This window comes from Nicotiana sylvestris, chromosome 3, assembly GCF_000393655.2.
Source record: "Nicotiana sylvestris chromosome 3, ASM39365v2, whole genome shotgun sequence".
NCBI classification, from domain to species: Eukaryota; Viridiplantae; Streptophyta; class Magnoliopsida; order Solanales; family Solanaceae; genus Nicotiana; species Nicotiana sylvestris.
In genome coordinates, this window is record NC_091059.1 from 17,535,092 (window position 1) to 17,546,025 (window position 10,934).

The window sequence follows — 10,934 nt, forward strand, 5'->3', positions numbered from 1 at the left end:
ACTCCATTCATTTGAGGCCTGTAGGCTGTGGAATTCTTGTGTCTGATTTTGAAAGGTTTACACATAGCTTTCATCAAGTCATTGTTGAGGTTGGAGCCATTATCAGTGATGATTGAATCTGGAATTTTGAATTGACAAATGATGTGGTCGCGGACAAAGTCTGCAACGACTTTCTTAGTCACTGCTCTGTAAGATGCTGCTTCTACCCACTTGGTGAAATAGTCTATGGCTACCAAGATAAATTTGTGTCCATTGTAAGCGGCAGGCTCAATTAGTCCAATAACGTCCATTCCCCAGGTGGCGAACGACCATGATGAGCTTATTGCATTAAGCTTATTTAGAGGTACCTTTATCATGTCTGCATATATCTAACAGCGGTGGCATTTTCGAACATACTGGATGCAGTCCGTTTCCATGGTCATCCAAAAGTAACCTACTCGAAGTATCGTCTTTGCTAATACAAAACCGTTCATATGTGGACCGTAGGTCCCAGCATGAATTTCCTCTAGTAACTTGGATGTTTCTTTTGCGTCAACACACCTTAGTAATCCCAAATCGGGAGTCCTCCTATATAGGATTCCTCTGCTTTGAAAGAAATTGTTGGAAAACCTCCGAGGTGTGCATTTCTGAGTAGGGTTTGCAAGCTCTGGGTACTCTTCTTTTGCAAAATATTCCTTGATATCATGAAACCAAGGCTTTCCGTCTGCTTCTTCATCAACATGGGCACAGAAAGCTAGTTGATCATGGATTTTTACTGGAATAAGATCAATGAAATTATTGTCCGGATGTTGTATCATAGATGACAGGGTAGCCAATGCATCGGTGAACTCATTCTGGACTCTGGGAACATGTTGGAACTCCGTCTTTGTGAACCTCTTTCTCAATTCCTGTACATTATGCAAATACGGGAGTATCTTGGATTTCTTGGTTAACCATTCTTCTCGCACTTGATGTATAAGTAGGTTTGAATCTCCAATCACTAGCAACTCTTGAATGTTCATGTCGAGGGCCATTTTAAGCCCTAAGATGCAAGCTTCATATTCGGCTATGTTGTTGGTGCACGAGAATCTGAGTTTGGAGGACACTGGATAATGCTGACCGGTTTCTGATACTAGGATTGCTCCTACGCCAACTCCTTTGAAATTTGCTGCTCCATCGAAAAACATTCTCCAACCGTCATAGGATTGTGCAATGTTTTCTCTTATGAATGATACCTCAACATCAGGAAAATACATTTTCAGGGTTTCGTATTCTCCATCCACTGGATTTTCAGCAAGATGGTCTGCCAGTGCTTTTCCCTTGACCGCTTTCTGAGTTACATAAACAATGTCGAACTCACTCAACAGGATTTGCCACTTGGCTAGCTTGCCAGTGGGCATGGGCTTCTAAAAGATGTATTTCAAAGGATCCATCCTTGATATGAGATATGTAGTATAGGCACAGAAGTAGTGTCTCAGCTTTTGGGCTACCCAAGTCAAAGCTCAATAGGTGCTCTCTAATAGAGAATACCGGGCCTCGTACGGGGTGAACTTCTTGTTGAGATAATAAATAGCCTGCTCCTTCCTCCCTGTTTCATCATGCTGCCCCAGAACATAGTTGAAAGCTCCATCTAACACTGTAAGGTAGAGTATTAAGGGTCTACCTGGCTCGGGCGGGACTGGGACTGGTGGTGTTAACGGGTAATCCTTGATTTTGTCAAAGGCCTTTTGCCAGTCATTAGTCCATTTGGTAGTAGTGTCCTTCTTTAACATCTTAGAGATTGGCTCGCAAATAACTGAAGACTGTGCGATGAATCGGCTAATGTAATAGAGCCTTCCCAAGAAACTCATCACATCCTTCTTGTTCTTTGGCGATGGCAATTCTTGAATAGCTTTGACTTTTGATGGATCCAGTTTTATTCCTCGATGACTCACAATAAACCCAAGCAATTTTCCAGCAGGAACCCCAAATGCACACTTCACGGGATTTAGTTTCAGGTTGTATCTTCGCAATCTATTGAAGAACTTCCTCAAATCTTCCATGTGATCAGTGGACTTCTTGGACATGATGATGACATCATCTACATATACCTTAATCTCCTTGTGTATCATATCATGGAAAATGGCAGTCATGGCCATCATGTAGGTGGCCCCTGCATTTTTCAGGCCGAACAACATCATCTTGTAACAGTACATTCCTCACGGCGTAATGAAAGTCATTTTCTCAGCATCTTTTTCATCCATCCAGATCTGATGATAACTAGCAAATCAATCTACAAATGACTGCAGCTCATGCTTGGCGCAATTGTCAATGGATTGTATGTTCGGCAAAGGGAAGTCATCTTTCGGACTGGCCCGGTTGAGATCCTGTTAGTCGACGTAGACTCTGACCTTCCCATCCTTCTTTGGCTCTGGCACAATATTGGCTAACCATGTCAGGTATTCTACTACCCTGAGAACCTTAGCTTTGACCTGCTTGGTGACTTCTTCCTTGATTTTCAGACTCATATCAAGCTTGAACTTTCTGAGTTTTTGTTTCACCGGTGGACACGTTGGATCGGTTGGCAGTTTATGAGCCACAATAGACGTACTTAGACCAGTCATGTCATCATACGACCAGGCGAATATGTCCTCATACACTTTTAGAAATTCTATGTATTCTTTCTTTTCTAATGGCGATAGGTGAACGCTGATTTGTGTTTCCTTGACATTTTCTGCATCTCCCAGGTTAACAATTTCGGTATCTTCTAGGTTGGACTTAGGTCTATTCTCAAAGTTCACAACTTCTCTAACAATCTCGTCGGGTATGTCATTTTCCTCTGAATCAATGTTCGTTTGTTGTGTTGTCTCATTGCATGTCACAGTCATTGGTTCATCAATATAAGTAATAGTAATGTTGTATAAGTAAAGTAATGAGAGAAAATAGTAATGAGTGCTGATTCATAAGAAAAGTCAAAAATACTTTGATAAATTGCATAACTGTTTGGAACATTGAAGGTTTTATCGCGGGAATTGAAAAATGCGAAAAGAAAATCATTTAGTAAATAAAATAGTGAATAATGCCTGTTTTAGCCTTGCTACCCCGAGGCTTGTCGGGCTTTGGTTGTCTTGATGGTCCAATTGTTGAGTCGTGCCCCTTTGCTCACAGCCTGTATGGAAGGGCCTTCCTCCCCCTCCTCCTCGAGAACAACACAACAGTCCAAATCATTGTCTTCTAGGAACAAATTCTTCATTGCTGCAAGTGCTTCTTCTTCGTCTGACCCATAAACGATATCAGCCTGTTGGAAAGTCTGCTCCAGATGCGGTATAGGTTGCTCTAGAGGATAAGAAGGACGATGCCATGGTGGCAACCAGTTGTTGAATTCTTCCCAGGTGTAATCATATCCTAAACCGAAGGTAGTGCCATATTTCTTGAGTTGTATGGGCTTAGCAATTCCTTGGAGGTTCTTGCCTTTAATGGGACTAAGAGGAGGAGTGGTTAGAGGGCCCTTGGATCTTGTAAAATAAGATGATAATGCCAGAGTGCATGAACTAACCTTTGCGAAGGGGAATAATAAAACAAAAATCAAACAAAAAGGTAATCAGGTTAGTGAGAATCATAAAGAGTATTGTATTATTTAAACACATAGTGCGGGAATGTAAATCATGTCCTAATTTGGGAACCTCTTTGTGCCCGAGGTAAGTTTGGCGAAAAATTGATTTGGAGAACTTAGAATGCTAAATGCCTCATTTTATTGATAAAAAATGACGAATCCCAAATCGACACTAAAATAAGCAGGAAATAAAAGTCACTAATGGCCATTGGCCTTATTACATTTATAAAGCAAAAACGATAAACTCCTATCTACTTGATCCCAGAAGGAATGCTCTCGTCGATTAGGTCCTCTAGTTCACGTAGGTTCACCAGTAAAAATGCCTTTGCCAGGTGTTCTCCTTCATTTCCCTTAGCGTTCTGGCAGTCGGTGATTCTCTTTCTCACTTTTCTTTCCAATTCCAGCAGACTGTATTCCAGATATTCTAACTTTTTGCTAACTTTGGCGGCCCTCTCTTTCCACTCATTGATTTTGTCATTTGATGGAAAACTCCTCCACCATTCTAGCAAGAGTGGGGGTATGCTAATCATACCAAAACTGGGGACCTGGTGCCTAATTTTCTGCAAAATAAAAGGGTTAGACCCTACCCCCACCAGACTCGACTATTTATCATCAACAATTAGCATGAAGCATTTAGTTCTCCAAATAAATGCACAGAATGTGATGATGTCCGTTTGGGTTTAGGGAAACCCAGTGGACTTTGGTACAAGGCTATCTTAAATGATCATTATTTGGACAACATAACTGATCTGGCTAGGTTTGACCATGATGCATACACAATTTGAACAGAATAAGGTTTCTATGGGGTTTTAGACTGGTACCCTTGAGCGGACAACTCAAGGGGGAAGGCACGGAACTGTCGATTACACCGCTGATCGACTAGTTTTACCGCAAATATGACTTTTCAAATTTAGGGGGTAATGATATAGGAAGAGCGCAACCACTCATTAAAAGCGTCGATATGGTATTTGTTTGGCACGAGTGGAATATAATGTTGAGCATGATTATGCAATAATTAAAACATGTTGGGTACGTATTTGCACGTTAAGAAAGGGATAAATACAGCAGTTTCATAATTTAAAGCAACAATAAAGGAAGGAAACAAAGAAGATAAGTCAGTTTTGCTTTTGAAAAAAATTAAATGCTTAAAGAATTAAACAAGTAATTGAACATAAAGGGGAGGTACAAATTCACAAGAACAATATGAAGTGGTAAAAGCCTAAGTATCCTCAGCAGAGTCGTCACGCTGTCGCGCCCTTTTTTCCCTCATTTTCCTCGGAAAATCTGGTTTATGACATTTAGGGTATACGACAACTCATTCCTTTTGGGAACGAGGTTTGAATTTTTGAAGAGTCATCACCTAATGATTTAGGGTGTATTAGGACTCCTATAGGGTTCATTTCTAAGTTTGTTTGATAACCAGAGATAGGGTAAGGGCTTGAAATTATCCTAAGAGGAAAGTGTTAGGCACCCCTCAGAATCCACTAGTGTGATTTCCGGCCAGACAGTTTTGTGAATTTGTATAGTTAGCAAATAGACAAGTATAGGCTCAAATAGTAGGGGATTTAAGTTTAAAAACATAAGAGTTTGAAAATAATCATTAAAAGGCGAATTTTAAAAAGGAGTTACAGTATTACAAATACTTGAGAATATAAAAAGGAAGGGGGGTCCTAGGTTTGTTTGCAATATGGATCACATCAATGCGATACCCGGTATGACACTCCTCAGAAAAGGGGATACACGTGGTATTAGCGCACCGGTTATCATATCCATTTCTACCCTTCCTACCTCGTTAAGGTATTATAGCGCGGATTGGTCTCAACCTCTATTACATGCTATTACCCGTCCCATTCCTATAAGTCCCGCAGTAATTTAGGACTACTATTCCTATAAGAGAGAGGATTTTAGGCTGACTCTTAGGTTTAAAGATAAAAGGCTAAGGCGACAGACAAAACATGTAGGACTGCATATAAAGGCGAAACACATAAATAATTAAGAGGCTCATATATACCTCCGTAGACAATGCATATAAATAGCATGACTTAAACACAGTTGAGGTCAAAATTTAAAGTACTAAGGCAGAGTGTTTTAATTGTTGAAGTAGACTAATTTATTACATAACTCAAATAAGAAGTCCGAATCAGGTCTACCGACTTGTTGTAGCAGTGCTAATTAAACAAAAGCGAGTTCAGTTTTATCATTATTATCTAAGGCTTGCCTAGGTGCAGTAGTGAGCATGATATCTATTACTGATTAGGGGTGTAGTAAAACAGTAAACAATTTGAAACGAGCGATTTGGATCCTATAGGCATGCTTTCTAACCGTATTAATTTAAAAGAGCAGTTTATTTAAACTGGTTCAGAATAGTACGAGTCAAACTTATTTTTTAACTAAACTGGTTTTAGATCCTATAGACATGATCTCTATTATAGCTGATTTTAATTCCTACATATATGATATCTAAGTATTAAAGGCCGATTTTGGTCCTATAGGCATGTTATCAAATTGAACATGAAGTGAAGCAGGCAGGATCCATTTGATCACAGCGAAATTCCTATAGGCATGATTTCTATTAAAAATTGATTTTGATCTTATAGGCATGACATCTAATTTCAAAGCTGATTTTAACCTTGTTGCATGATGTCTGATTATAGCCACTTAAACCCTATAGGCACGGTGTCTAAGTGAACATGAAGTGAAGCATGCAGAATTTAGTAAACAGATCCTATAGGCATGTTATATACCCTTCTAATAGCTAAAGCATGCATAATCACCCCATCCCTTTTCAATAGCCAACCCCAATATTTGTTACAAATTATTACAGACCAAAAATGACTCAATTACATCAGAAACGTGCAAAAATAAGAAGTTACAACCATAGGAAGCCTGATTCTTGATTTCCTCTCTGAGTTATGGAATAAACTACCTCAAATGCGCATATTGTTTCAAAGCCTTTCTTAGACCTGGGTGTGTCAAAGTTCCTTAAGGGCCTCAAGGGACCTCAAACAGTGCTTATACCCAGGTTTGCATAACCAGACAGAAATGAGTGTAGTGTGGAAAGTCCAACCCTTATGCGTCCAAGTTCAGAGGGAGCTTAAGGGTCCTAAGGCAAGGCTCACACAAGAGGGGCAGAACCTAGGTTCTAAGAATATGGTGGAAGTGCAGAACACACAGTTTTTAAAAAAAAGAGTTTGTTTAAAACTGGACTGGTAAGTCCATTTGTTGAAGATAATCAGTAGCAGAAGTGTTTAAAATCATTTGGGGTAATGATCAAAACACAAAATTAATAGTCATAAAAGGGGTCAAAGGGGTTTTGGGAATACATTGTTTGTAAGCACATGACCCAGCAGGGGTCTGGTTTGGTCATGCACAACAATAGGTGATGCTGGCATGGCCACAAACCAACCAAAGGAACACAAACACATAGAGGGGATATGGGGTTTGGGATTCATACACATAGAAGAGCATTAATTTAAAAGGGAAAGGGAACATATTTCAGCATGCTAGTAATGTAACTTGACTGCAGAAACATAAGCAAAAGTAGACAAGAATGAGAGAAGTTGGAACAATTAAAGAAACATGTTGTTGTTGATGCTTGAAAATTCACTGGGACATACCAGTAGAGAAGCAAAGTGCAAAAAGTAAGCAAAATTTCACAATCTAGCCTTGGCTTTCCGCCGGCTAGACAAAGTAGTAGCATAGGTAGTAGTAGAGAAAAGAGAGAAAGTTTTGAGTGTAAGTGTGTGTTCTTGAACTCAAATTGTTCGTGTCTTCGAAAGAATAAGGGGTGGGTATTTATAGTTTTGAAAACGAGAGAAGAAGAGGTAAAGTCTTAAACACAAACATGGAAATAATCACAATCAAAATCTATTAACGCAAGTGATTACCTTTAATTAAGGAATCACCATTTAACGGGTAGTAACAAGTTTAATTAAGGAAACAAATCAGTTTGGGGACAGATTGATTATTGCCATATAATGGGGCAGTAAAAGTATGAAGTAAATAACCAAGTCTGAGTACAAAATAGGCTTATTTTGGGAAAGGATTCAGCAAGGTAAAACATCACAGGAAAGGAAAGGAATCAATTAATTTTAAACAGATGAGTAAAAATTAGGGCTCGTAATAAAAACCTTTTACAATTAGTCGGAAGATCGAGGAAATCAAGATCAATCAAGAAAGGAACATGATTCTGCACTTCACCATATAAATAGCAAGGGATGAACAAGCATGCAGAGTTAAACATGTTGACAAAAAGAAGAAACACAAACATACAGTAGCAGTAGGGGTAAGCTAGGGTTCAGTAGCAAGAAAATATTCGAAGTATAGTAGTCAAGTAGTCACATAGAATCAACAATGAAGAAGAACATAGTAACAGGTAAAGAGAGTCAAAAACAAGTAAAGGTCTCACAGTAACAAGTGAGGCAAAACTTCTACGAAATTAGGGCTTCAACAGTAGTCGAGTTTAAGAAGTGATAAGAACTCAAATCAGATAATTCAAATAAGGAGAAGAGAGTCATAGACGAAGAACTTAAAATCAGCACACATTTAAGCAAACAATTTCAGAACTCGGATAAGAACAAAAAAGGAACTAGGGTTTTTAACATGCTGAAATAGATAGAAGAACAACATGGGAAAATCGTTTTAAACATAGCAAAATCATAAAAAACATTAAAATCAGAGAAGAGCTCTTTTGAAAAACTTAAATGAAAACCCTAGTCGTCAAAAAATGAAGAGTCGTTTTGAAAGAAAAGTTGAAGAACCTTCGAGAAAACACTTAAGAAGTTCGTAGTAAACACAGATCTAAGATAGATCTGAAGAAAATTGAAAGATCTTAAAGATTAGGGTTTCGAAAAACCCAGAAAAGGTGAGAAAGACCTTGAAAGTTACTGATCTAACCAGAAAAGTCAAGGATTTGCCTTGAAAGGCCGTGAATGACCAGAGAAAGGTCATGGATGGCTGGAGAAAGGCCATGAACAGAAGTTGAGCGAGGACTGGACTAGATTCCTTCGAGGTTTGGCCATGAAACCACAGAAACAAACACCCAGGAGCCATAGGAGGTCGATACACATCTCAAATGGCCATGAGAGGCTGTGGATTAGGCAAGTGTTGAGGTGGATTAGGGCGGAATTAGATAGTGGCGGCTAGGGTTCATGTGAGGTTGTAGAGAGAAGTGAGAGGGAAGAGATTTAGAGGCGGAGGGTGGTGGGAAATGAGTTAGGTTTAGCGGTCGTTCAGGGTTAAAAATGGTAAGGGGGAACAATGGTCGTTGATCTAAATAATCAACGGCCTAGATTAAAAGGGTAGGTGGGGAGTCCGGGTTGGGCCGATTAAATTGGGTTGGGGTCGGGTTTAATTAAAATTGGGCCGGGGAAATTGGAACTGATTTGGGGTCATATTTAGGCTAGAATTTAAATATAAATGGGTTGTTATTTATATAGCCTATTTTTAACCTTTTTAAATTTTAAAAATAGTAAATAAATTTCTAGAAATAAATTGAAAGCACTAAAATGATTTATAATATATAATTAAAAATTTAAAAATATAGGGCTTAATTTTATGAATATAGAACACAATTAAACCTTAAAATGGCTAATATTGCAACTATATGCAAATAGCTTTAAAAAATACTAAATAAAAATGTAAAAATATGTAAAAATTACCTTAGCTATATTTTGGCATTAATATAAAGATTCAATAAATGAATCTTCAAAAATAATAATTTTGGACATAATTATTGGGATTTTATGGATGAAAAAAAGGAAATAAATTGATTTAAAAACCTTAAAAATTATGGAAAAATAATAAAACACTTGGTTATGCTTACATACATATATATATATATATATATATATATACCATTTTGAAGTTATTTTTCATATTGAAAAATATAAGAAAAAATTGGATATTAACACGCGGGAGGAACCGTCTGTTCCCGCCTCAACCCGATTGAACCCCACCTCAAACATGCTTATGTCCTCGGGGTCAATATCTGAACCGGATTCATAGTCATCTATAACCACGCCCTTTGCCTTCCCATTGGCTAAAAAGGGAGCACAGGCCTGTTGTGAAGTGGATGGACCCCTCGGAATGATTGTAGCGACCTCCGAGCTCTGCCCCCTACCACGGTTGATTCCCCTACGCTAGAAATGGGCACCACCTTCATGCCCAGGGGGGATACGGTCTCCTCGTCTAAATTAGCATCACCATCAGACTCAGACACTACCAACACGGGATCACCCCTCGAAGGCCTTCAATCTCGGGTACCCCATCAGCTCTTATTCTCCGCCTCTTTAATGCAGTTTCTTCGCCATTGTCCTGAGACGATTCATCCACCAAATGAACTGCGGAAATCAGAGCTTCCGCTTGATGATCAAACTCCTGACGGCCGAGTCCGAGAGGGGCCGTAGTTTGAAAAGTAGCGGCAGCCTGAACACTTTCACTTGTAGCTGCAATTGGTGCAGGTCCGACCGAGAGACTCGACTGATGGAAATCAGGTATGGGAGCCCTCGCCCTCTTTGAAGCCCTCCGACCTACAAACAAAGATAAATAAGAGAAGATAGAAATGACGGCATAAAGGTCAACCATCAAAGTCAAAGGTAACTCACCGGCCGCAGGTATGCGCCCAAACCTCTCATTGAAGTGCAACCACTCATGAATCCCTATAGTATGAGGCAAAACTTGACTCACCCAGTTGAGAATGTCAACGACTGGTAGAGGAGGATCTCATTCGGCTGCAAGAATAAAAGGAGAATGATCAAATTACCCAAAATAAACAACAAAGCCAGTTAGGAGAAAAACACTTACAAGCAAAGTTCCATTCCCCGGAGAATTCGCTGGGGTTCGATACCACGTGCTTTGTCTTCACGTAGAAATTTTTTTCCCAAAAATGACGATTAGTTTTGTTGTCCATATTCACCACCAACCCCTTGGTGACGTAGTAGCGCATATGAATCATCGTGCCCCTATAAAAACTTGGGGAGAAGAGGTGAAACAGATGGCGTAGAGAAATACCACGGTTGGATAGCTCCGCGTACGTGATAAGCATGAGGAAAAGCTTGTATATGTACGGAGAGAGATGAGCTGGGCACACGATGTAAAAATGGCAAAAATCCTCCGCCGAGGAAGAAAGGGGAAGTGTGTAGCCGACGACGAATGGGTACGCGTAAAATGCACAGTACCCTCAGCAATGTATTTTCACTACATCACTACCAGCGAAAACGATTTCCACATGGGCCGAGATTCGCCACTTAACCCTAAATGCAGCAATCACCACCGCATCCATCGCAAAAATAATAGGTTCAGGTTCGTCCTCGGGTAGGTTCTTGAAGTCTGACCTAGCCTTCCTGGAACGTGGGATTATCTC

The 10,934-nt window shown here is 39.6% G+C and overlaps 1 protein-coding gene across 1 annotated transcript; it reads right to left on the minus strand.

Moving 5' to 3' along the window:
- Positions 1-368: 368 nt before the first annotated feature.
- LOC138887094 (uncharacterized) lies at positions 369-1,235 on the minus strand. The gene has a single exon (XM_070168810.1). It carries the CDS (start codon positions 1,233-1,235, stop codon positions 369-371), a length of 867 nt encoding a protein of 288 aa, XP_070024911.1.
- Positions 1,236-10,934: the final 9,699 nt, after the last annotated feature.

Bases quoted from the DNA above. Each gene is read 5' to 3' on its own strand.
- LOC138887094 (XM_070168810.1), bottom strand. From the start codon at position 1,235: ATGTATTTTCCTGATGTTGAGGTATCATTCATAAGAGAAAACATTGCA.